The sequence below is a fragment of the Melospiza melodia genome, chromosome 13 (genome assembly GCF_035770615.1).
Source record: "Melospiza melodia melodia isolate bMelMel2 chromosome 13, bMelMel2.pri, whole genome shotgun sequence".
Lineage (NCBI taxonomy): Eukaryota > Metazoa > Chordata > Aves > Passeriformes > Passerellidae > Melospiza > Melospiza melodia.
Genome location: NC_086206.1, coordinates 12,002,127 through 12,029,852, shown reverse-complemented (window position 1 = coordinate 12,029,852; position 27,726 = coordinate 12,002,127). Strand labels below are relative to the sequence as shown.

Genomic DNA, 27,726 nt, shown 5'->3' with positions numbered 1-27,726 from the left:
CAGTGCTGGTCAGAGCTGTTCTTACCTACCTAAGGATGTCTAGAACTCCCCCTCAGTGGGAATGGGAGTACCCAGCCCTCAGGAGATAATTCTGCTGTCACTGGCTGTGTGAGATCTTGTGTGAAAAGCTCCTGCAGGGAGGGCAGGTTGTTCTGGAGCCCCCAGTGCTGTGCAGTGAGGCAGCCACCCTCCTCCTCCTCCTCCTCCTCCTCCTCTTCTTCCTGCTCTGCCAACGGAGCAGCAGCTGGAGCTGGGCATTCCCTGGCACTGCTGGCACTCCCAGGCCCTGCCTGGTGCCTTCTGCTGGAGCAGCAGAGGGGGACACCCATGGAACAACCACAGTGACTAAACCAGGACAGGAGTAAATCCTCTCCCTTGTGCTGTGACTAAGATGTGATCATTTATTTATTTTAAACCTTTAACTGCAGTGAACAACTGAAGTCCTTGCTGCAGACTTTCTAGCTTGGCACATACTGTGCTTTTCACACACAAACAGGAAACTGAGAGTCTATAAAGTCTTTATTGAAAAATACAATTGCAATATTTTCATACAAAGTGAAGTTAATGGAACATAGTAACAACAAGAATTGTCTGACACTTCCATAAATATTTTTACAGAAACATCTACACAACTTCTGTACTTCAGCTTTTGTTATGCAGGTAAGAAAAACATGTTTTTATTTTACTTTAGCTGAATTTATAGTGGAGTTAAGTCTTACATTTTCCTATTCTTCAGATGGGCAGGAATGACTGAAAACAGGGTTTTAGCTTTTGCTTCCTCAGAAAGCCTTCTGGAACCTGAGTGTGCCACATTTTACATGAAGAACACCCCCTCCCCAGCAGAGGACTGGCACCCTGTACTGTGGGAGAGGGTTGATGCTTTCCTAACAAGTCTGGTATTTTGGAACTATTTTAAATGAGAACAAGTGCTAAGTTTATGTGCAGCACCTGCTGATTGTGGTAGGAGGGGAGGGATTTCTCCCAGGCAGCCTGGTTTAGGCCTTTTGCAAAAACCAAAACACAAATCCAAACTGCCAAGCCCTGTCCTTGAAACACCAACAGAATATCTAAATGTGTGTTTTAGGAGGTGGGCACCAGGTTCCTGCTGCTCAGTGAGCAAGGGCTACAGTGCCTGACTATCAAGAAAAGCAACAAGCATATAAAATTCCATGAGTAAAGCACACATCCCTGGCTTCCTGCATTCATTGCTGCATATGCACTGAGTTACAATGAATTCTTAATGCCATTTGCTGACAAGAGGAGCAATGAGATGTCAGATTGTACTGAAACAATTTGACTTTTGTATTTATTTCAGAAAGACAGCTGAAGTCGGCCTTTGCAAAAAATATTCACATTTAGAAAGTGCCATTGCAAATATACAGCAAAATTCCTCTGCTTTAAACATGATGCTTCACAGCCCCATCCCAAGTGTCACCTTGGGAACGTGAGTTCACTTTCAAACACTGCACAGCTCAAACCAACAAATCACCTCCCTTGGTACAGCAAAGGGCCACACATTAAAGCTCAACACCGTGCTGCTTCTCAAAGGTACATGGAACATCCTGAATCTGGACAGAGTGCATCCATCCAGCTTCCTGCAGGGCTCAAAACGTGCCCCTTGTCCCTTTGCAAGAAGAACTGGCCTGTGTGAGAATGTTACTCCTAAGCTGTTAGTTTGTGAGGGGGTTAGTGAGGAACCCTGACACTGGCTGTGGGTGCCTTGGTGCAGGGCTCCATGCTGAGGCCCCTGGCCCTGTCTGGCCCCAGCTGACAAGGGTGAAGCACTGACTAGAGCAAAGCAAAGCTGTAAGTACCTGCTGCAAGGTCCACAGCTGGGTTAGGGACTGTTCTCCAGGCAAGGCTGGGGAGGGGACACTTGCCTTGTGAAGTGCTTAAGCAGGGCCTGGGGCTGTGCTGCAGGTCTGAGGTGGATCCTGCCTGTCCCCAGAGCTGTCCCCCCTCCTGCCCTGGCCCAGGCTCAGCACAGTCAGGGAGGGAGGAGCTGTGCAGGCTCAGTGGGACCCTCGGTCATTTGCTACATCCTGGAGCCGTCTCAGCAGAGCCGTGTGATTCTCCTGGCAGATCCGCTTGGCCGGGGCTTCAGTTCCATCTTCCAGGAGGATGCCTCTCTTCTTTGTGGGTGTTTCTCCAGTTCTAACCATGCTGTTGATTTCCTTTAGCCTCTGCAGGGAGGAGAGGGGCAAAAGAAGGATTAGCTCTCACTATTTTGTGACTGCCCCAATGTGATGTTAGACACAGTGCAGTAGGACTGGACAGGCTCTTTTGTGGAAATCTGTAATGTACCAAGGTATTGCCTTCATCACTGTACTGGTCTTTCCTTTACCCAGAGTAAGTCTTAAGGGAGTCTGTAACTGCATGCAGAGCTCAAAGGCCCATCCAGCCCTACAGCTGTGGCAGCTGCACTGGCAATTTTATGAGCATTAGGTGAGGATGTGTGTGTTGGACAAGGTAAACAAAACTTTGTGTCACAGAGTCTGCTCTAACTTCACTACAAAAAAAAAAGCAGTTAAGGATTTGAAAAAATCAAACTGAAACCCTTTAGTCTCACCTTTGAGGGGCTGCTGCTGAAGTAGTAGAATATTTTCTCCTGGGGCGAGAGGGCAGACTCGTTTCTGTGTGGTGAGATGTACAGGGGGTGGTGCTGGGAGAGCTGCACTCTGCGGGGGGAGCCGAGGCGCACGAACGGGTACGGCGAGAGCGGGGGGGAGTCTGCCTGCTCAGAGAGAACAGAGACAGCCCTGCCTGAGCCCAGGGCTCACTGCAGCAAGGCCGTTCCACACAGATGGTACCATACAATGGACAACAAATGCAAGTTTTGCTGTGTTATTAGGCCAGATTAGTATTTGTTTAATGTAAGGAAATTCCACTGTGTGGTCAGAAGATAAAGCTCTCTTTATGAAGAAAAAGCACAGAACGTGACTTACTGCATTTGAAGTGTACTTGAGGGCAAAGTCCTTGATCTGCTCGATGTAGACGTTGTTGTAGAACTGGATGAGGTCCCCGCGTTCCTCCTCCTCGGTGTCGCTGTTGGGGCCCGAGAGGCGCGTGGGGGTCGGGGGCGCGCTGGAGGGCTGGGGCACGGGCAGGGTGCTGCTGGAGCGCATCACCGGGCTGGAGTCACGGCTGCCTGCGGGCACAGCCACCGCTCAGGGCAGGGACACGGGCACTGCCAGCCCCGCGGGCACACGGCCAGCCCCGCGGGCACAGCCACCGCTCAGGGCAGGGACACGGGCACTGCCAGCCCCGCGGGCACACGGCCAGCCCCGCGGGCACAGCCACCGCTCAGGGCAGGGACACGGGCACTGCCAGCCCCGCGGGCACAGAGCCAGCCACCCTCTGCAAACAGGGACTGGGAACCTGCTGCCACCAGAACGCTGTCAGTTTTGAGCCCTGAGCTGTCTGTTTTGATCCCTGAGCATTGTCCCTTACACAAAAGCTTTCTTGATTTCTAACTTCTTACTGCATAAACTGCAAGGGATTTGCTGTAGGAGATGAGTTGCATGATGATGTAAAAAGAGCTGAAACTCCATTTTTCAGCATTTGTGTTATACTTTTAGCAGGAGCTCTTTCTTGTTGCTGCCTGGCTCCATTTCAAGTAAAGAATGGTAGTCTTTTTCTGTCAGTAGGAGAAATATTTGGCTTGGCCATACTTCCTGCTAAGTTAATGTGGGAAGTTGCAAAATACATGTATTTTTTCGCCTTCCCTCCCTGCCCCTCCCTCTGACAGAAAATATTAATGCCTACTGCTTATACCATAACCTATTAAATACCTTGAAAACTGCTGGTAGGAATACACAGCATCACCTCTTCAGTTTCCTTTATAAAAGTTAATTCAAGGAAAATGTGTCAGTTAAGAAGGGAAGAATCCCCAGAGCTGTCAACTACGCGGAAATCAATGCTGTGGGTGGTGTTCCTATTTCTGCAGACAGACAGTGCTACAAAAGAAACTGCTGCAGCTCTCTGGTTGTGATAAGAGTAGCTGTGAACCTGGGCTAGCCCAGATTTCCTCATTCTGCAAAGACTCCAAAGTCCTTTGATATGTGAGCTGAACTCAGAGCTCAGGCCAGCACAGCAAATTCCCAAGGTAAGTGCATGTAGGGAAGGATTTGAAACTGTCAGAGTGGGTGCAATAAAAACCTGGAGTTAGAGCAACTCTTAAATGTTATCAATCTATTCTTAATTGTGTCTAAGTTTACCAAAGGAGGAACTGTTTGGGATGAAACAACACAAAATCCAACTCTTGATTTACGCACACAGTTTGGAAATGGAATTAAACCCAACGCCCTGGCATTTGGAATCACTCACTTCTTTCCTTGTTCCTGTCTTTGCTCCTGTCTGTGGGTGAGTTCTGCTGGCTGCTGCTGTCACTGCTGCCCGAGTGGCGGCGGCGGCGGCCCCTGATGAGGACGCTGCGATAGACCTGCAGGGACAGGGAGCAGCGTCAGCAGGGCACGGGGCAGCAGCCACCCTGCCAGGGAACAGCTGCCTGCACGACCTATCTGCTGCCACAGCTTCATGGTGGTACCAACTGCTTCTTGCAGGGCAAAATACAGCCTCCTAAGAGGAGTAATAGCCCATGGGAACTGCCTCCTTTGATTTTAAGTAAAGAACATTTTCTATTTTAGGTACAGTTTAGTATAAAGAGCTTTCAGTAGTGCAGGATTTTGGATATGACTGCTATCTTTTGAGAATGGCTCACAGACTGCATCCCCTTAATACTAAATACTGCTTTACCAAGTGATTTGTTCTTAAATAGAATGAAGGCATTTAATAAACCAGATCCCACGAGGTTAAACAGTGACTGTGCTCACGTGGCTCTTGGCTTGCGGCTGTGTCCGGTAGCAGCGCATGATGTTCTGGAATGATCTGTCTTCATTAGTGACCTAAGGGGATGCACAGAAAAGGTTCAGTTTTTCTGCAGGTTATTGGGTGGTTTGTTTGGCTTGGGGTGGCTGTGTTTGTTTGTTAATTTGGGGCTTTTTGAGGAAGTAGTACAGGGAATATTAAGTATTAAAGGAGATTTCTGTCTGCTTTTTCTTTGCTCCCACTTTACCTTAGTCATGACATAAATGGCACACATCAGCAGCTGATCCAGGTGTCTGTCCATCATGATTTCAGGGCAGTGCACCAAGGAGTACTCAAAGCATGTCCAGATCTTCTTGCGCAGCTCATCAGACACGTCCAGTTTGGCACAGAGGTCCCTCAGACGAACACTGGCCAAGTGATACACCTGTGACAGGGGACACTGCTCAGGGCCACAGCAATGCTGCTCTTCTGACCAGCAAAAGAGTAGCTCAGCTTGCACACCTGTAGATCTTGTTCAAATGCTAAGCCAAGAGAAGAATAACTAAATTCAAATTTAACTGTTTTGCTTACAAGGCACAGACATTCTCAGTACTGGTGTCAGTACTAAGAAAACATTTGTTTGAAGCTTAAATTCCAAGCTGTCCTGAGCACAGAAAGGGCACTGCATTGCCTACAGCAACCCCTCTATTGAATAAACCAGAAAGTCTCAAAAGTTCTCTTTCTTTGGAAAAGCTTTAAGGAAAAGGGACACCTTTAAGAGGCTGCTGGCCAAGTACACAATCTATTTCCACATCCTGATGTGTCAGCACACTCCTTTGCTAGTGAGAAGTGGCCTGCAGGAGAAAACTACTCTAGGAGTGTATGAATATGAATTAATATGCCCTCGTCATTACAGCCAGTAAGGGTGTATTTTTAAAATTACAGCAAGTTTACCAGAATAAGAACTAAGCAAAGCAAACCTGGATCAAGAAGTACCTTTCTGAAGAAGAGTGCAAGTGAGCCCATCTTGCGAGGCCTGGCAGCTGTGGCACCGAGGTGCTGGGTCTGTCTCTGCTCTCCAGGGGAGATCTGCTGCACTGTGAGCTGGCCTGGCAGCTGCAGTGCTGCCCCAGCCATCTGGGGGTTCAGGGTGCCAGCCAGAGTCTGGGCACTCAGAGGCTGCATGGGCCCAGACACAGCCTGGGGCTGGGCACCTACATTTACCTGGACTGGGAAGAAAGTTATTCCTCCATTTTCATTGGCAATACCTGTAATGTAACAAAAAGAGCCTGAAATAAGAGCAAGCTGTAGGGGGAAGTTTTAGTTTTTAAAAATAATTCAGTACTTCTTTTATTAGCTACTTTTTACTAGACATTTAGAATATTATACATTAAATTGTTTAATCAAAATACTTTCCACGTCATACTTTCATACTTTCTCATCTCATGAAACTTCATCATGAGCTGAGAAGATAATGAAGTAAAGTTTCCACACTGATGCAGTTCTCCCTGGCTGTGCTCTAATCCCCTGAATGGCTGAGCACAGCGTGTCCCTCACCTTGCACAGGGATTGTCACCGTCTGCCCGTTGTTGGCTGTCACGGTGGCCGTTGCCACTGTCACCAGGGTCTGGCCAGGCACGGGGGTCACGGACACGGCCTCGGGGCTCATGTTCTGCACTGGCACCGTGCTCACCACGGGCTGTGGGGGCACCCTGACAGCTGTGCCACCCTCGGGGGCACCGTCATTGTCAGCGAACAGGCGCCGCCGCGTGGGGTTGGCTGTGGGAGAGCTGTACCTGTCATACAGGCTGGCTGGAGGGGACGAGAGGCCTGCAGAGGAAAAGCACACACACAGATATCTATTTAACTCTTGGTTTATAATCCTTTGTTTTACAAGGTGGTGGAAATCTAATGCAAACCGAAATATGTCATGCAAAGGCCTTCAGGAAAAAAAATTTAAAAATACAGATGGCTTTTAGAGATGACTTAATCTTCAATAATATTGTACTTAATATTTTTATAAGTTCACACATTGTATTTGATTTTTTCTAGTGGAAAACACTTGAGCTGTCACATAATGTATAGAGGGGTTTCTTTTCTAGTGTAACAAACAAGCAAACCAATTAGAGTGGAAGCTCTGTGTGCATGTATAAATTCGGTTTCATACACACATACACAGGCTGTTCATATCCATCACCTGAGAACACCCTATCAAAGCAGTACTGCTCACACTGATGATGAATCCATCAGTCTCAGACCTCTGATGCAACTCTATGGGCTGCAATATCCTTTACCAATGTGTTTGCAGCTAACTGTACAGTGGCATTGAAGCAGCTTCCTCCCTTCCATAATTCAATCCAAGTAAGCAATGCAAGCACGTTCTGCTTTAGAAAATCTCACCTTTGCCCAGCCCTCCGCCTTCAGCACGAACCTCGTTTATTCGCCGTGGTGTCAATGGTGAGCCCACAACACTGCTCCCAGCAGATCTCTCAAAGTACTGAGGTGGCATTACCTAAAATATTTATCCTTTTGTTAGAGTGTCTGTATCACACATTGACTACATAGCTAATTTTTAAAAGCACTACATCTTTTGAACAGCAAGACTTTGTGGAAAAATAGCAAGAAAAGTATAAACTTAGTGAGTAGTGATGGTGCTGCTCTGCAAGATACACGCTGTAATAGTCTTTCTGTGGCTACTGTGTGTACTTTTTACCACATTTCTTGTCTAAAAATCTTTCCAAGAATTACTGGTCCAAACCTTCCCTGTTTGACCATTTTGTTCAAAGGTTCAATTGGTTTGTTCTGCTACACCAATAAAATACTGGATAAAATACTGGATGAGAATCAGAGCATGTTGCACTTGCTGCTTTCCCTACACTGATGGGCTGGGATGATGGAACTGCTACTGGGACATGTAAGGCCTCTCCTTCAGGGCACAAAGTCCTCTCTCTGCCATCCTGCCTGATTATGAAAGCTATGTAACACAGAAAGATGTGCTCACCTCTTCACAAGTAGGAACTTTGTTTTCATTCTCTCTGATCCTGTCCCACAGTTCAGAGCCCTGTTTCCATGCCATACTCTCCAGGATCTGCTCTTCAATGTGGTTCAGGTGTTTTACCACTTCCCGACAAAGGCCGTCCTCTGCTCTAATGAAAACCTCAATTACCTGTGCAGTGGATAATCAGGATCAACACAATGTACTTGTTTCATAGATTTGTTCTTAAACACAGCTCTAATTCCAACACTTCATTTTCAAGGAAGAAGAGACTATTAGAAACATGAAAAGGCTGCATTTCTATGACTCAATCCTAGGCTGTCATACAGGTCAGTGAGCACTCATGACTTTGTAAGCATTTCTAGCTATCAAACACATTACCTTGTAAAAATGATAAACTGGAATGTCAAATATTTCCGTGACGAAAGGGAAGTTTCCAGGTGGGTTGTATGTAAAGGTAATGATCTCCAGGCAACATGCCAGCAGAGACCTGTGAAACACATCTTGCTCCAGTATTGCCTGCAAGAGTTGCAAATTTTAAAGCTTATTTTACAGTGTAACTATAGAACAATAAAACACTTTTTACTGTCTCAACAGCAAGATTCTCAAGCTTATAAAAAGTGAAGCTATTTTTTAAGGGACAGAACTGAGTTCAAAATGAACCATCTTTAAAAGGGCTCATTAAAAATTAAAGAGCTATTAAAAATTTCATCTATCTTTGTGTTTGCAAACACAATTTCTTGAACCTTTTTTCTTCTATTCAGGTGTACTTTACGGGGTTCTTCTCAGAGATTTACCCTCATTTTAAATAGCTGACAATTCTGCTCTACATCTGTGCTCTTTTTTTGCAGGTCCTACTTTAAAAGTGAGGAACCCTTTGATTAGTTTTCCTTACAGATAAGTCAGTGTCTCCCAGTCTCTTCCTCTCTTGCTCAATGACTGACTCCAAGACCTTGTAGTAGAGCATCTCAGCAAGACGAAAATGTTTACTAGCAACATCTGCAGGAAGTTTAAATAGAAGCAATATTGTAAAATGCAAGAAAAAAGTATTATATTCTTCATCTTCAGATACAGAAATGCAACATTAGCTTGTGTGGATTTCTGTGCTGCTGTGGATAGCAGGACTTACTTTCAGGACTAAACCTGTACATTTCAAGTTAATGTAGGAATCCTTCTCCTACACTGCACTGACTGGTGAATGCAGAGCAGAGTAACTTGAAACTGAGCCCAGATTTTGAGTATCAGTATTACATCACCATGTACAAGAACAATCAATGGAAATTCAGAAAATGCACCTGTATGGATCCACCTTGCACTGTGCAACAAAAGCAGTGAAGCAACTAAGCTGACAAGAACAAAGGAAGGTCTTATTAAGAAACAAGGTCAGGAGCATCTTCCTTATATTCAATCCATCTTCAGGCACTTCAGCTGTCAAGACAACTTTGCAAATCATGTTTTTGTGTTTATACTGGCAGGATTTTAATACCTGTACTAGTCCATCCTCATATGTAAGTCAAAGTTGCTGTTGGGTTTTTAAAGACTACAGTTACTCAGATTTTCCTTACTAGCACAGAAATCCATGCCACCACTAATAATCTCATACTTGAGAGAAAAAGTGGTACACTTAAAAGTCCTTTTAATTTCACTTCTCTAGTGCTGAAAGTATGATCAAATTCCAGCGATTCAAGCTAAGGCTGATTATAAAATTTTACACAGCACTGAAATTTGCTATGTCTAAAGAACACAGGAAAAGGCAAGAGAAGGAGAAAGGACTTGTGCTAAAGCATAACCTGTATGTAAAACTTCATTACAAGAGATGGATGTGTATGCATTTTATGGGTAAGTAAAATGTTTCCCACCTTTGGAAAAATTACTGAATTCTCCTTCAGACTGAGTGCTCTGACAGTACACATCATGCATTTCTTTAACTCTGTTTGCAATGGATTGAGAAGGATCTCTGGAGCATGACCTGAAAAGAAAAACTAAACATTTTCAATATACTATTCCTACTAAAACCGAAACTACCCTATTTTTTTATATGTTGAAAGCATAAAAAATGGAAATATATTGCACAGCAATACAAATAGACCCAAATGTATGTAACTGCAAACCAGTTTATGCACATGGAGAATAAAGTTTGGTTTGCATCTCCTACAGTATGGAGTGATTCCCTAGGTAGTGCCATTTGTCAAGAAGGAAGAAAAGTCTTGAAAATTTTATACTGGCAGCTTGTGGTTAGAGAATCCCAGATCTGCCAGGTTTTAAACGGTGGCAGTCAGTCTCTAAGGAGAGATGGGTCTAAATCAAGACAACAGTCCTTCAAAATGTAAATGTCTCTCTGGATTCCATTTTACTCCAGTAGTAAAGGACTGGCTCACCTTTTAATTTATATTGTTCAGCATTAATGTTTGCTATTAAAGCTAGAACAGCAAATAGGATTATTTGGCTAAACACCAAGTTTACCTGAGTATTTGCTCCAGATTTTCACTGGGGGCATTTTTCAGCCCTGCCAGCATCGTGTGCAGGCGGCTCAGGCTGTAGGTTGCTATGGAAACAGGTGTCACGTACGGGTTGCTCTCTTTAATGTACTTGCGGCCAGTGAGGGGGGTTGTGATCCTCAGTGATTTGGACTGGAAATAAAAAATAACCACATATACATATGCACTCTGTTGTGAACTCTGATAAAGGTCATAACCTAGAAACATCAATCTGCAGAATTCTTACTCTGTGTTATGGAAAAAAATGGCTCCTAATCAAACAGCCCAAACCAGACCATGACTCAGTTAAGAGCAATGAAGGATTTGTCTGTGGTGCTCAGATGTTTGTATCAAACAGTTGTGTATAAACAGAAAGGATGTGATCTATGCTGAAATGCAGAATTTCAACTGGAATTGAGTGTGAAACAATTAGACCAATCTCAAAAAAAACCCCTAAATCCCAGTATCTCTTCCTAGCCCAAGTAACAAAGGTAGCTGCTCATAGCAGAAGTGTAGTGAGCCAGGGTTTTCTGTCAGCAAGTTTAACCTTTAACATGAGAAGTCCTTCTGATCAGCATTTTAGTTTATTTGCATCAGATCAAGCCATCACATTAAAATAATGTAACATCAAGGATATCCCTTCAATTGGAACACAGCAAAATCAGTACACCTTCTAATTACCTTTAATTACCTAACCACACAGTAAGTTGTTTTAACAAATACACCACATTCTTCACCATAAGATCCAGCTTCCAGTACTCCACTCATTTTCTCCCCACACTCTGAGGTGTGTTTTATTTCTGTCTCCATAAGCGGCCAGGGAGGGTGGCACATAAAAACAGCAACACAGACCATGCCAAACTCACCCTGTCAAAATGCTGCTGCAAACTGTGCTTCACTTGTACCCTCTCAGCTGTTTCCAGTCCTGAAGGTGTGTTCAAGCACCTTGTGAGAGTTCCAATCTCTTCATCCGCATCCTCGCCCAGGAATATTCTCTCATCCAGGTTTCCCACTGACAGAACATACTCCTCATAGGCCTTGTTGATGGCTTTGCTGCAGCAAAGGAAAGGCAGACAGACCCCCTTTATTGAGACTGCTTTGTTCATCTGCTCACACACTGAACACAGCTCTGGCCTGGGCAAAGTCTACTTCAAATTTCTTTTGACCCTCACTGAAGCTCCTTTAAGCTCTACAGTACCTTATACCTGACAGTGGCAAGGATATTATTTTCATTATGTATCTGACACCCTGCCATTTATCCAGCTGCAGGAAGAACACACTAAAACACTGAGAACTCCTATTTCCTGGAAACTCCTCAAAATTTACACACCATCGTATCATAAACTGATATGATAAACATACACTGAACCATTTTTATATCATTAAAATAAAGTAAGTCCTACCCATAAACATCTCTAAACACCACCAAACCCATTTTTTCCCTCTCACTCCTACTCAATGTGCTCCCACAGCTTCTTCATAATAACTCTGAGTTACACACAAAACAAAAAATGCAGGAAAGAGAAACGTAAGAATAAAGGCAGCCATCCTGAAGCACTGTTCCTTTTCCCAGCAGTGCCAGCACAGGAAGGCAGTGCTGGATGGCCATGCTGAGCACAAGGCATGGCTGCTCCCACTGCTCAGCCCAGGGAACAGAGGGACACTCCTGCAAGCCAAACCACTGACAGGGGCTCAGGGACTCACACGCTGTCTCCAAAGTTCCCAGGATCCAGAAATCCTGTCAGGTTTTCATCTTTTCCTTTCAAAAGCTGTAAGACATTTAAGAACAAAGAATGGGTATTTCATTTCTTAGAAAGGGTTTGAAGGTAACAAGTAAGGAGAGGTTTTTCTACATTATAAATTTACTGACCAACCTTTTTGTCAAAAAGCTTCCGGATATATGGCTTCCAAAAATGTTCCTTTATACCTTTTGCTTCTAAAACTAATCCATAATGTAAAGAACACAGTTTTTCAATAATGCAGGGAGGGTCAGATGATACTTTATAATCCTTACTATGGAAGTCTTCAGGTAGACCTACAATTCAGAATATAGTATGATTTAATTTTGCAAGTCCATATCCTGCTTTCTTATTAAACCTAAATTCTTCAATGCTGTGCAGTCAAGGTAATATGAAATTAAAACAGCAAACTAATTAGTTCTCTTGAAAGAACTACACAATGCCCACTAACTGGGTAATGTTATCAAAAGCAAATTTTGAGTTAGAGAGTTAAAAACATTAGTTACTGAGTGATAAAAATTACATATATCAATTTTAATAGGAAAAAAATCAAACACTGGTGAACTACAATATTTATTTGAGATAATGGTCCCAGGTCACATCCAAAGCACTACACTTGGCCAGTCCTGTACAGCACTGAAAATGAAGTGCAAGCCTGGGAGGAGTTACATCAGAAATTCAAAGGCAACTTCTCACCATTCATTTGAATTTGTGGTTATCAAGTCAACCTACACTTCCATTCTCTTCAGAAAGAGAAATGACAGAGAAAACACATCTCCTGTCTGAGCCCTGGGTCTTTCCAAACTGCTGCACCACAGAACATTCCAGTCTCACTGTGTCCAGTGATGGCTGTATCTTTATGCACTTTTCCACTGACATTAAACCCTCATTAACTCAAAGTATTACTCTGGAACTTCCTTCAAGGGTATTTCCACAGCACATCAAATTCCTGACCTAATGTATTATTTACAAAATTCACTGGTCTGTTATTACATGCTACATTAACAGGAATGGAACTGTGCAGCCAGATACAGAAAATATTAGCTCTCATGTAATTCAAATCACCTTCTTTTTGTCAACATACCCTTAAAATTAGGATTCAGGAGCTCTTTACGGTTGGGACACTGCAGAGCATTTCCATACACGAGATCCAAAGCACACAACAGGAGATGGTAGGAATTGACCAAGTCATCACTGATCATAGGAAAATTTCCTGCAATATTAGAAAGACATAAGACATAAAATAAGCAGAAAAAGTAAAGTAAATTTGAAAAAGTAAAATTTAAGAATTTTTTTAACCAAGAGATTGTTGATGTTTGTATTACCATCAATAATGGAATCTTGGAAACACAGTGTTTGGTGTCTGTAAGTATCTGGATAGCAACACAGGCAGTAAAGCAGACTCACAATAACATATAACAAATATAAAAGTAAAATACTTTATCAGTAGCAACAGTTGTGAAGGAACCCAAATATACTGTGCTGAAATCAAACCTTACCTTTTTTTTTTAACAATCTGTTTTCTTGTAAAACAATTTGCTGGGGGCATACTCATTATAAACAGTAATAAATATAATTTCATTTCTCTTGTGCTTTAAAGAAGAGCTAAATGTGCCTATCTCTAGACTGGTTTAAGAAGTATTTTTTATCTCTCATTTTCCTGCAGAAAAGTGTCCTTGTAACCCCTTCACTCTTTTAACACCTTTCACAAAGATTACAACCAGAGCTGTATGTGACTCTTTACTGAACTCATTTATGTTTATGATATTCCTCTAGAGGAGTGGCCATAGCTGAAACAGTTTAGTAAAATAAATTATACAATTAATCAATAACTTAAATCACAATTCACTTTTTATGCACAGCATGATGTTTCTGATGTTTCTATTACTCCTTAAATACTAATGACTCTTCCACTCTTTCCACCCTCCCTTTTTCCTCAGGGAAGCTCCAAATCACTTGGCTGAGCCCGCTATGAAAGATTTCTTCAAGAATTTAAACCTGTTGATCTTATAGTAATAAACTTATTTAGAACACATTGACATGGATATATGATTAGAGAATTTTTCTCAATTAAGCTGTTATTTTTTACCAGTAACATACCAGTTTGTTCAAATTTATGTTATTTTCTGGTTCTACGTTTGTTAGAAGAAAAATTATTTAAATGCAGATAATTTGAACTATTTAAAATAATGAACCCTAGATGAAATTTTAATTAACTTTACCCACTTATCAGTTATTTCCAAGTCATTAATGGTTCACAGCAAAGCAATAAAAATCCTAAATACTATTAGCAAACCTTTAATCAATAAACTTCTCAAAGTAACACAGGATCAATTCCACAAGCATGACTACTTACTGTCAGCACAAAAATAATTTCACAGTACAGGTAGTTCCATAGCAATTTCTTGCTGCTGACATTTCAAACAAGGCTCCCTTTCACAACTTTGTACCAAATAATAAAAAACCAAAGATTTTCTTCCCCCATCAATTTTAAATGAAAGAGTCTGAAGAGCAGTTCTTACAAGCAGTTTGCTGAAGTGCAGTGCCACTGAACAAGGGGCTCCCTCAGTGTGCAGAGCATGAACTGAAGGCAATGGGCTGCAGGAGCAGACAAGCCTGGGCCTGCCACTGCTGTGTGGTTGCTGTGATAAGGATTTACTGCCCACCCCCAAACCACACAGCACAAACCCTCACACCAACACCCAATGCCTTAATAGTCAACACTCAGTTTCTATTTTTAAAGTGCTGCCACATTTTAATAATCATTCAGTAACCTTACAGCTTCTATGCACTGTAATTTTTCCTTTTCCTTATAGAATTCACTTGGATGTGTTATCAACATGGTATTCTCCCCAGGGTCAGTTACCATATCTGAAACTGCTTGGAATTACCATGTAGTCAATGGATGCTGCAGTTACTCAAACATATCAGCCACTAACTTAGCAACAGGAAGAACCATAAAGTCCCTCTGCACCTTGTCAACCACCCAATCTTCCCACAGCAGTGCAGACTTCACAGAAGGGAAAGAAAAACCTGTGATTTTCCAGACTGACCTACTTACAGCTGCCTACCTGTGCCAAGGAAATGAAGTCCAGACTGACTGGAAATAAGTGCAGCACTAACTCTGCTGGGCTCAGTGGCTGCAATCATGCTGTGTTTCAGGCTGAGAGCACCACACTTGTTTAGGAAAGACTTCTACTGCCCAATAAGGTGGAATTTGCAGCCTTACAAAAAGGCATCTTCCTCACAGGATGGAGTGCTCGGAGCAGCACTTGTGCCCCAGCACACCCTGCCTGACTTTAGCAGGGATGTGGTGCTGAGGGTCCAGCTCTGCTGCCAGGAGCCCTCTGCAGTGTGGCACAGTGTTAAAAGAAAGGCTTTGTAAACAAAGGTCTGTGCTGAACAAAATTAGTGCCAGGCCATTCAGTATTGCCACAGCCTACCCTGTCCTAGCCTCAAAATCACCAGTTAAGGAAACAATAGCACACCATAGGAATCTTAACTCTGATTCACTTTTAAATTTGAAAAAACACTTCCCACCACACGCTCCCAAACAAAAACAAAAAATCCTTTTATCCCTTTCCTTGAAGAAATTAAAATATTGGTTTTTCTCTGATAGGTATTATATTATGAAAAAAAAATCAAGTTACTGGACATTATCAGTGGATCTGATCTACAGTGATGCTCTTTCCATGTGGAATATCAATCCTGTGTTTACTTTCCACAAAGCACTACCTTACATTATACATCACTCACAGTGAGCACTCACCAAAGCAGGACCTGAAACAAGGCCTAGGGATGTGGAAATGCTTTAAAACAAAGATTTGATAAGGAAAAATTTTAGACTATACATGCTGAGACTAAACAACTGAAGCCTGAAATGAGGATGAATCCTGTTCCTTCCTTTTTCTTCCAACAGTCACTATCAAGAAAAACATCTGAAATTCTCTACTGTTCTCATAAGCTTTAAGGATGATCTTACAATAAAGGTACACTGCACCTATTGAGTGTTTAAGGACTGATATAAAATAATGACTAATAAAACTATGTCTGCTGTATTTAATCCCTTTCAGATCCCTTACCTTTTGCATGAACAAACAGGACCCAACAAAACTGGAAAACTTCGGTCACAGTACATGGTTGTCGTCTTTGGGAGGAAAATACAGCAAGAAGAGAAGGAGCTCAATGAATCAGAACTGATAAAACATCATACAAGAGTCACTAATTCAAAGAGAAAACTAAGCTTTACTGTAGTGTGGCAAAAATCTTACACCCTTCCCACAAAGCCCTGACTAAAGGAAATACAAAAAGATGCTCAAAACCTAAAAGAGGTTTAGTGTAGGCACAAGTGGAACCCCTTTTTAGAGGTTTAGTCTGGAACCCGTTTCAGCCTGCAAGTTCAATTCCACAGCACTGCAAATACAAACAGTAACAAAGAAACAAAGCTTCTACTATAAAGTAAAATACCCACAAGATCTGCAGCTATGAAGAAATCCACAGGAGTTACTGGGCAGTGAAACACTGAGCAGTACTATGAGTTATTAAAGCCATGCAGATCATAAAAGGATCAGATTCTTCCTGTCTTTCCCATCTTTACAACACTAGTGCTTCCCTTGCCTACAGGCTGATTGAAATCTCTCCCCTCTCCCCCATCCCACAAATCATCAGAAACTCAGCAGCTTTGGGATTTCCTGCCCCTGTCATATCTGAAATTGAAAAAGAGATTAAACATTTACTGCAAGCAAGAACAAACTAACACTACTATTATAAACAACAACTATGAAAATACAGTCAAAATACAACTAAAACAGCCAAGCAACTTCATTGTATTTTCACTAAAGTAATGCTCTACAATCAGTCTGGAAATAACAGCAACCCACCTCTGTTTCCTTCCTCTCTGCTGACGAGGTTGATCTTCTTGAGGATACCTGAAAATGTCCTGAAAAATGGGCTCATACTTCTTAAAAATGACTGCAGAAACGGTGAAGTTCCTCTCCAGTCTCTCAGTTCTCTCTCTGAACTGGGATGGAAGATTTGCCATGTCTTCCCATTTCTTCATCTTGTTAAAAAACTCAATCAAGCTGCAAGTACCAAGCGGGTTAGATCAGAGAGGCCGTTTGTTTCTCCTGCAGAAATAAACTCTACATTTTCAACAAAAGTGCAATTTCTACTGCCCACACTACTGATGAAATGGTGGCCCTGCAAACATGACAATGAATTCAGAGCCAGTCCTTCTCACGGTTCAGCTCAGACAGCTCGGGAAATATTTTTAGATCCTGGGCTGATAACCACATTAACCATGTACTCACAGGTCTGGCATCCTCTCACAAAGGCAAAATCAACTCCATCAGTTAGATTAAGTTGAAATCTGACTTATCTCGTTTTTCTGAATAATTTAATAATTTAAATAAAACAACTTGTAAGATATACAATGCTAAGAATATTCTATAAAGTATGAAAAACCTCTTTAGTTTTGGTAAATTGCACTTTGCAAATCTGGCTTTAATTCCTGTGAACATTTTCACAGTGAACTATAAATGTTTTCCTGTGTGAGAGCTTCATAGTTTGCACACCCCCAAAACTGACTGTTCTTCAGTGACTGGCTTCTTTCTCCTTTGAGTGAAGGAAGTCAATCTCTTATTTTGAAAACCAGAGATTTTATGAACAAAGCACTGAGCCAAAGGAGCTGCCCTACTTCTGTGGCAGTGAGTTATAACACAAACATTCTGGGGATATAAAATCTATCTTCAAAAGCAGGAAACAAGAAACACGTTTAGCTTTTATTCTCTAGTCCAATTTCACAAGGTGATAACCACTCATTCTTTTGATATTTTGTAAGTGTCTAAAAATCAGCAAGAATAAAAGTTACCTTTGGTCTGAACAGCGCAGGATTCTGGTTAAGGATACATAATTTCCTTCTGCTGTTCCCCTGCTCACAGTTGGAATCGCTTTCCTGCAAGCCACGTACAAGGCACAAGCCAGCCAATGCATGTCATTTCCCTGTGAATCAAAACATCAGGCATCTAAAAAACTGCACTGAAAACAAACACATGCTCTTCAGCTAGCCCAACATCGGGGAAAAGCACTGTGTCCAGAACAGATGAAGTTCAACCAGTGAGAAAGTTGGTTCGCTGTTTCAAACTTCTGTTGTGCTTTGGGTTTTTAACTGCAACAAAACAGGTGCTAAACAGACACTAAACACTGAACTGCATCAAAACTAAATTCACTAGTGGCCATTATAAATTTCACATTTGACTCAAAGTGTGAAATACATTTTGAGTATATGAAAATAAATTTTTAGTGTTGTTCTACAGCATTTTGTACTGCTCGTATTTAAAAGAAAAAGGCAACAAAAAAAAAAAGAAAAAAAAAAAAAAAAAAAGAAAGGCTACAGTTCTTGCAACCAAAACATTCTTCTGCCCTGAACGGACAGCAGGAAAAGAAAAATATTGCTTCCCTTTTGCTCTGTATTACACAGCAGAGCAATTATTCAATCTGGTACCTAAATACAGAAATTTATTCTAATGAGCACTTGAGATGTTATTCTCCGTCTTCGATCAAAGAGTCACATCTGAGTGGAAAAAAGGCCGGGTAAAACAAGGGGCCAGACTGAATCCGATGCTGTGGTTCTGTCGGGCTCCGTGCTGCCCCGGGCCCGGGTGAGCGCTCCCCTCCGGGGCACGGCAGGGCTCGCTCCGAGCATCGCCGCCCGCCCGCGCTGTGACAGCGGCGCTGCCCGAGCGGCTCCTCCTCCCTCACGGGCGGCCCCGGCCCCGCAGCACCGAGCCCGGCCCGCAGCTCTGCCCCGAGAACCCCGGTGACCGACGGGCAGCGCTGGGGGCCCCGGGAGCTGCCGGGGCTTATCACAAGCGCCACCTTTGCTATAAGAAGGCACCGATAAAGGCGCTTCCGAAGCTCCCGGGCGCGTCACCGCGTGTTCCTGTTTTCAAGAACGACGCGACAACCCTTTTTTACCTTCTACCCTTCACCTTTTACCCTCCACTCCCCAGCCCGGGCCGTGCCAAGCCCTCAGAACACAGCTCACACACGCGATCACACCTGCGCGGGGCATCTCCGCGGGCCCCGCGCGGCTGCGGAGCGGAGCTGGCCGAGGCCACCGCGCCGCTCCTCGGCCGAACCGCGGCACCGAAGCACCACAGCGACCGGGGCTCTCCCATTTTTAACACCTTTCCGCCGCTACGACTCCCAATTGCGATGGTTATTCCCGGCCGCCCGGGCGGTGCGGGGGAGAGGCCGCCGCGCCTCCACCGCCGTCCCTTCCCTCCGCGCTTCACCCGCGCGTCCCGCCGCGCTCCCCCCGGCCCGGCCGCGGCCCCGTCACCCCCCCCTCACCTCCAGGGTGTAGTTGCGCCTCATGCTCTGGTAGCTCAGCCAGGCCTCGGCGCGGGCGCGCTCGTCCATGTTGAGGCTCCTGCATAGCTCCTCGTAGCGCTGTCGGGTCTCACCGTCCTCGCCCGGCGGGGACGGGGCGCCGGCGGCGCCCCCCGCAGGACCCGGCTCGGCCCCGGCCGCGTCCTCGCCCGCCATGCCGCGCCCCGCCGCTTGGGGGCAGCGCCGCGCTCCCCGCACCGCGCCTGCGCCGCCGCCCCGCGCGTTCGAATCCAAACATCGAGGGACGGGCCCCGCCCCCGCCGCGCGCCGCGCCCGCTCATTGGCCCGCGGGGTGCCCGCCCGCCCCGCCCTCGCGCAGGCGCACGGCGCGCGCTCCTAGCACGCACCACGAAGCGCGCGCGCGGCACGGAGCGGGAGCGCGCCAGGCGCGCGAGACCCGGGCGGGGCGGGGCCGGGACCGTGAGGGGAGCCCGGAACGGGCCGAGAGCGGCCAGGGCCGGCAGGGGCTGGGCACAAATACACACAAATATATTCACAAATATATATACAAATATGTACACAGAGTGCGGGGTACGGGCTGTACACAAATATATACACAAATATGTACACAGAGTGCGGAGCACGAGCTAGACAGAAATATGTACACAAATATATACAAATATATACACAGAGTGCGGGGTACGGGCTGTACACAAATATATACAAATATGTGCACAGAGTGCGGGGTACGCGCTGTACACAAATATACACACAAATATGTACACAGGGTACAGGCTGTGCACACACACAGTGCGGGGTACAGGCTGTACATAGTGAGGGGTAGGAAACAGAGACAGAAATAGCTCCCACTGGTCAAGTCCGAACTGAGCAGAGAGGAGGCTGCCAAAAATAATATTTAAGTCCTAGAGCAGGTAGATGTCAATTAAGTGATCAGTAAAACAGGCTGCACTCGATTAAACAAGATTTCTTGACTCTGTCACCTTGATTTTGTACTACTGGTATTTCATGAATGCTGAAAGCTTCAGGGAAAAAAAAAAAAAAAAAAAAAAAAAAAAAAAAAGAAAAGAAATGTCAAGAAAGGAGGATTATGATTTGACTGACCTGAGATGTGACTCAGGACACACATACACACTGGTACCCAGCACTGAGAACTACAGAAAGCCTGAGCTGGCACTGGAAGATGGTGATGCCAGCAGGGTTCCCCCACCCCAAACCTGCAGCCCCCAGACTACCAGGACAACTTACAACATTAAAAACAAGTGATTGGGTTGTACCTAATCTTACATCTTTTATTATAACACAGAGGAGCTGCGAACTTTGCCGTGAGGCCAAGTTCCTGCTCTGAGTTATGCAGAGCATTGATGGGAAGCTCTCGGCCACCCAGAAGACTATGTAAATAATGCAGAGCTTCAAATTTACAGTATCTACTAAAACACAAAGCAGCAATAACTTATTACAGCATTTAATTTCTACTGAGAAATATTCACCTGCTCTTTAAAAATCCCTCATATAAAAAAAAAGGAAGATCAAACCCTCACAATATTGAACAATAAAGCTGGGGTTAAAGGGAAGGTTATTATGCTGTGATTACACCTGTGTACTTCCCTATGGTTTCATGCATCAGGACTTCAGGAAGAAATGGTTTAACTTGACTGGTCTTGTGTAGAAAACTTTTTTGAAAAGTTTTCAATTAATGGTGTAGTGAAAACTCAGACAAGAACCATTTTAGTGAAATCTTTTTCATGTCTGAGGACACAGCTTCACTTATTTCTCCACTTCTCCCCTCTTTCCCTCTCGCTCATCCCCCATTAAAAAGATGCAAGAATAATGAAGTTATCCTCATATTCCATGTTAATTATCTGAATGATTTTGACTACTGCTAGATGCTAAATCTACCAGTATGACAAGTATCAGCCACAAACACCCTCTCAGCCCCAGTCCCTCACAGCTGCCTGGCTAGTCCCCAGTAACATACATTTTTTACTGTCCTGTAGTCCCAGAAATCTTCTCCATGAGCACGCTCTTGCCCCTGCTTTGAGCTGCAGCACACAGGTCAAACACTGTCAAGCAGAGGAGCTACAAATCAAATGCTTTTATTGTCTGAGAGCAGAAAACAGTTTTGGTGAGCACTAGGGAAAGTGCTCTCATCTCTCTGGATGATGACACTGTATCTGTCAGTAGGATCCCAAGAATTTCCCAAACCAGCCTCCCTTTGATTCATGAGACCTTACCTGGAGCACTAATGAGAATTGTGCACTGTTAGGTCTCGTTCACACTGGAAGCACACAGGAGGCAGAGCAAACAAATCCTCATTTTCCAGTTTAACTTCATGAAGGATCTTGGGAATTACATTTTCCTTCCTTCCTTGCATGAAAGAACCTGAAAGGAGGCAGCATTCAATAAAAAAAAAATCATGAAAAGAACTTGGAAAGCTGTTATCTTTATTTTCTTTTCCTCTAAACGTAACAAAGAAATTATACTGCCTGTTTGTGTAACATTAGGGACATTTAGATAAGCCAGGACAGTTATTTTGTAAACTCCCGTGGCTACACCAGAACAATTAGTCTGCTCTACAGACAACACCACCAGCCCAAGGTCCAACAATGCACAGATGTAAAATTTTAAATGTTGGTCAGCTACAGCAGTGTATATCCCACATTGCACTGAAACAGGCTGCTCATGTGGAAGGTAATGATAGGTATAATAGAACTAAATCAGAAACTGCCTATAAAAGTAGCTGTTAGTAACTTGCACATCACAAATAAGTTAATGTAACACTACCCTGTACATCCCTTTATATTAACTCTGAACACCAGGCACATTTCATCTTGCTACAGTTTGAATTAGACCTTCATCAAACCTTCATTTTAATGGGTGATCAGCATGGTCACACTGAGCAATCCATGAAAAATGTATTACTAAATAACATGGCACAAATAATTTTCTGAGACACAAAATAAAACAAATAGGACAGGATTTTCCCTAGACACCTTGTTAGGAGGCTTCTCTAATTATGATACGCCACACATACAGTTTGGAAAAATTTCAAAGGAGTGCCAGAAACTAACCACCAATATAGTGCCTAGATCACCTTTCTGGGGAATATTTCCACTGAAAAATAGATCCTTATATTTCATTTATAGACCAAGACAACTGGATTCCAAAACTGATTTTAAAAAATACTATTAGAGATTTTGCAGGACTTCCATGGAAAAGAGAAGTTGAGAACAGAGCTCATGTACATGTGAACTTCTATCACCTGTGCACACATCTGCAGAAGCTCAAAAAGGATGATCAGGATCTGAAGACAAAATGCAGATTGAAATAAATGAGGATACCACTGAATCATTTAAATGCAATGCCAGGTATCAGAGGACAAGCAGGAGACAACTTGGGTTCAGGAGCAATGTCTGTGCCCTGTGTGAAATACATGCAATAGTTAAGTGCTGTGTACACAATTAAAAACTTTATTAAAGATGTGGAAAGTAATGCAAAATTGTTTTTTTTTTTTTTTAAGAAGACTGAAAAGATACTTATTTCACTGCCAACATGCTTATTTAAAATTAAGGCAACTTTTGGCCCAGAACCTAGACTATACATTCTTTTCCAACCATAAGTACTGAAGGGTGGGAGTAACAGCTGGTTTGATTGTAAGATAAGAGAATTAGATTCCCAGTAAAATTATACAAGAGTAAACCACGGTCTTGGGCAGTAGCTGTGTTATGTCCTTGGCTTGTCTGCAGGGTTTTTTAAGGTCTTAAGAATAATTTCAGTTTTAAAACTTAGCACTGAAAACTTGAGTTCTGCTGCTGGAAGATCCATGTTTAATTCTTACACAGCATTACTTTCACATACTGAGGCTGACATCACGGGTAGTCAAAGAATATGTTTAATAAAAAATAATTAAACTTCCATTTGCTCTATAGAACATCATAGAAAGTAATTCAATAAATTACAAATGACTTTTTAAGACGCTTGTTCAACTACAGAAAGCAAATTCAGACTACACAGAACACAACTGGCAAATATTGCAAATGTCCAAAAAAAACCTGGACTAAGACTTGGATCATGAAGCCTGAAACAAGGGATAGAAATACAAGGCAATAACAGCTAAGGTTTTTTTAGTAACTACCAACACACACTTTTATCATCACCTTGGATATCCTTTTAATTTTAACTTCAGTATTAGTGTAATTCTACTGAGGTTTCCTTATAACCCTTAACTTTATACAACCATATTTGCATATAGTTTAGCTGATAGTGGGACACTTTTTCCCCCTCTGGATCAAACTGATGAAAAATAACCCAAATATAATTATGTTCAAGTCTACACCAGCCTTCATTACTTGAAACTGTAATTGCCTTATTACATAGAAAGAATCACTAGAACAGTAACCAAACTTACTTGACCATAATAGGAAAATACTTTATTTCATAAATCTGATATAAATTAGGTTTTAGCCACAAGATTTAGGACTTGTTTTGGGGGGGAAGGGTGGGAAGTGATGGTATTGTTGACATACTCCATCAGCAAACGAAGTTAATAACTGCTTGTAAAACTTTGGCTATTTCATAGATGCATCCTAGTTAAATAAAAGTGCTATATTACACAAAGGGCAAAATATTAAATATGAAATACTTTTTCTTTTAATGACGAAAAATTGGCTACCCCCTTCTCTTGGCAGTTTTTGATTTTCACTATTGCTAAGACACTGCATGAAGGGCCAAAAATCAGAATACTATCTGGGAAAATACGTAACCAGCACAATCCAAATGGTACTTGTATAATTGTGTAATTACATCTAATACTGCTTCTAATCATGGGGCTAGTTATTTTGCACATAGAAACTTATATTTCATTGGTAAAGTTCTTGATAAAAAACAACACAGTTGTTTTACTGTACAAGCAAGCAACAGAACTATATCAAAATATACAGTTTTTGTTTTTTATTTTTAAATTTATCCCTTTGTAAAGCTTTTTCCATGACTTTCACTAGTACCTGTATCTGTTTTCTCTTAACACTTGCCTATTCTTGGACCGCAAATGATGTAACCAAGGTCACCTGAAGTCTCAGTCAGTTCAGAAGTTCTGTAAATGTGAATCTGGGCCTCGACTGTGTCAGAGTAATAGCAGCTTAAGAAGAAGGAGGAATCATATCACACATCAAATCTTTGACAGATTTTATATAGTAAAGGGTTCTAAGGATTTGGACTTGAAATGAGATGCCTTATGCCCTGTTACTGTGGTTTCTAGGAATAATTTGTCTTCCTTACTATTCAAAGTGCTTTTTTCTTTAGTGGGTAACTCAGCATAATATATGAAGTGATATCCCAATAATGATTTTGGATAATGTTTAGTCAGATTTAAATCTGCAGAGAAGTTTAAACTCAAAAGGAGTTCAAAACTATCTGTACTTTATTTACCATTATTAACTGGGAACTCCAGGAGGTTTTATGACATAAAACACAAATAGAAATCTACACAAACAAAGCAAACAAACAATTTTTACATGAATTATGCAGTGTTGAAAGGTCTTTTCAGTGGCACTTTATGACAGTTTGCCTCTTCTGAGTCTTGGGGAAACTACTCCTCATTTTGGGACTTTTAATTCTGCAGAGGGAGCCCAAAACTTTGCAAGGTGTAAACTAAATAGACCTACATGGTGCCAAGTAGCATGAGATAAGACAGCTTTTGCTTTATTTTCCCCTTACTGCTGTCAAAGAGAACAGCTGCAATAAGGGGGAAAGAAAACCCCAACAGTCTTACCTCAAGTAACTCAGATTTTAACATGCTATACAGGATGTCTTTAAAAAACAAAACAAAACCTGAAAACAAGTAATAGAAACCAATGTAAACTTCCTAAACTAACTCAGCTGAGGTAACAGGTAGCCAGTTTAATTGGCTAATTGGGAAAAATTTATCTTCTTTTAAACACACTTGTACCTGAATTGGAAACAGCAGTGCATCACAACACTAGAGCATTTTCATGTAATTAAAGCAATGGATGGTGATGTAGATTCTACAGCTTTCATGACATTCATTAGCTGCCCAAATTATTGCTGAGTTTTGATCTGTAAATTATAAGTGTCAAGGAGGCTGTAAAACTATATTCAAATTAAATCAATAATATGCATAAAGTATTCTGTGTTCACTGCAAATATATTAAATATACAGCTCTTACTTGAGCATTATTTTCATAAAATTAACCCCCCAACAAAATTATAATGCCTTTTGTTGTAATTTTACACCATTGTGTATTTGATAGTACATACAAGTTCAGAAACTTATGAACTTCAAGAAATATTACATGCAAAACGTCTCTGAAAGCAGTTTGCACTTCTAAACAAATACTGAAATGTTCGGTCAGTAAATCATTGATGCACTCAACACTGGGTTATTTACAATGAAATAATTAAAGAATAAATTCAAAATCAGTTTATAATTTAAGTGCAGAGTCTGGGGTCAGTCTTCATCGCTCGAATCCGAATCCTCAGATGAAGACGATGTACTGTCAGATCCAGATGAAGCATCTGCTTTCTCTGAACCCTCATCTGTGCTGTTTTCATTGTGAGAGCTTGGCTCTGTTCCCCCTTTGTCTTCCTGATCTCTAACCCTAGAATTTTCCTCCTTTTCTTCTGTGGGCTTGGCTGAGCCCGTGTCATTGCTTTCACTGTTCTGTACATCAAAAATATTAGACTGAGACAAAGCTGGGATATGAAGATTAAGGCCTGGAGTGAGAAGCATCCCTGGGTAAAGTATGTTGGACAAAAGTAAAGGGTTAAGAGAGAGAGGATTGGCAGCTGCGGCGGCAGAGGATGTCGAAGGAGAACTGGAAACAGAGTTTTCACCACCAGTGTCCGTGTTTTGGTCTTCTGTCCTTTCCTTCTTTGCATCCGTCTCCTTCGCATCGTTTCCCTTTTTCTCCTCAGCGGATTCCGTGGACTTTGCCAGGAGCCCTCCCATGCCCAGCAGGTTTGGCAGCCCGGCCATGCCCGACAGCAGCATGGGGAACATGGCAGCCACGTTCTTGGCCTCTCCCGCGGCGGCGGCGAGGCCGGCCGGCATTCCCATGAGTCCCGCCGTCACCTGCAGCGACTGCAGGTTGTGCAGGTTGTGCTGCAGGGCCTGCAGGCCGGGCAGCTCCACGCCGGGCAGCAGCCCGTTGGCCAGCAGGGGGTTCACGGACACGCTGTGCGCCGAGGCTGCGGCCGCGGCCGCCGTGGCCTTGGCGATCTCGCTCTTGGGGCGCCTCCCCCGGCGGCTCACCTCCTCCCGCACCACCGGGCCCGTCAGGATGCGCTCGAACATCCCCTCGGGGAGGAAGCCCTGCAGAGACACAGCGGCACTTTAGCGCCATTCGGGATCTTCAGGATGGCAAAGGAAAAGCAAACACAGAACTCGAGTGTACAGAGCAGCAGCTCCCTGGAATTTGGGCTGACTCTGTGCTACCGCATCCCAAATGTCTGCAGCCCATCTCCACTGTGAGGGCTCTTCTCACACCCTCTGCTACCCCACCCTTCATGGCTTCCTGGCACATCAAGCCAAATACAGCTAATTATAGGAGCAAGCTCCATCTACGATCTAAACCAGCATTGCTTTGAAATATTATCACACAGCAATCACTTGACAGTTTAATTAGTTTTCAATTTAAAGTTAAATATGTGTGATTGCACACAGACCGACAATCCCTGAGCCCTTTTTATTTTTGCTGGTGTCTCTTTAATGTCCTCATATTTCATCTCATCCATAAACTGAAGAAAAACCAATAAAGACTCAATCTGAATTTAAATTAAATTCTTAGTACTTCTATTTAGGATTTGTAAAGTATTGCTTCACCACTTTAAGACCTCCTACCTAACAACAAAGAATTGCAATGAATACCAATATTCCCTTTAAAATGTATTGTCTTGAAATTTCCTTTTTCAAAAGGCAACCATAAGATCAAATATAACTCAACACTATGGTACAACTGCCTTTTCCCCCTAGCAAATAACTCTGATTTGTATTAGCTTAATGCAACCAGAGCAATTCAGAACTCCAGTTCTGTTCTCCTCTACTGTATAACTGCTACTTTCTCAAAGTAATTCTGCTAGTATTTATACCTCTATTCAGAGGTATATACTATACAATACAACTTCTTTAAGTTCAAAATATGGCCTTATTTTCAAGGCAAGACTAACTGATAGTATCCTCACTCTCCTGATTTATCAGAGGTGCATGCTAAAAGTAAAATAAATATTTAAAAATAAGAATTTTTTTTCCCAACTGAAACTTTAGAGAAAGGACTCTCTTTCTTAAATGATTTCTTGGCTAATATCTTTCCTAAAAGCCACTGGGCTATATTTAAGACACGAG

The 27,726-nt window shown here is 42.8% G+C and overlaps 2 protein-coding genes across 6 annotated transcripts in view; both read right to left on the bottom strand.

Annotated features, from left to right (window-relative positions):
• Positions 1 to 501: 501 nt before the first annotated feature.
• Positions 502 to 19,565, bottom strand: RBL2 (RB transcriptional corepressor like 2). Its single transcript, XM_063167782.1, has 22 exons — positions 19,371 to 19,565; positions 17,887 to 18,017; positions 16,898 to 17,098; positions 16,100 to 16,164; positions 13,102 to 13,230; positions 12,153 to 12,313; positions 11,983 to 12,047; positions 11,145 to 11,331; positions 10,265 to 10,431; positions 9,661 to 9,770; positions 8,697 to 8,800; positions 8,183 to 8,320; positions 7,808 to 7,972; positions 7,207 to 7,318; positions 6,364 to 6,636; positions 5,803 to 6,074; positions 5,075 to 5,251; positions 4,833 to 4,904; positions 4,327 to 4,441; positions 2,946 to 3,148; positions 2,570 to 2,734; positions 502 to 2,183 (listed from the first exon to the last, which is right to left on the bottom strand). Exons 1-22 carry the CDS (start codon positions 19,563 to 19,565, stop codon positions 2,013 to 2,015), a joined length of 3,378 nt encoding a protein of 1,125 aa, XP_063023852.1. The 3' UTR covers positions 502 to 2,012.
• A 3,678-nt stretch (positions 19,566 to 23,243) lies between these two features.
• The window catches only part of CHD9 (chromodomain helicase DNA binding protein 9), an 86,844-nt gene continuing 82,361 nt past the window's right edge, over positions 23,244 to 27,726 (bottom strand). For all 5 annotated transcript variants that reach the window (XM_063167779.1, XM_063167778.1, XM_063167777.1 and 2 more), the window contains one exon: positions 23,244 to 26,697. In XM_063167779.1, coding sequence (XP_063023849.1) covers positions 25,834 to 26,697 — 864 coding nt within the window. In that variant the 3' untranslated portion in view covers positions 23,244 to 25,833. The remainder of the gene's footprint in view (positions 26,698 to 27,726) is intronic.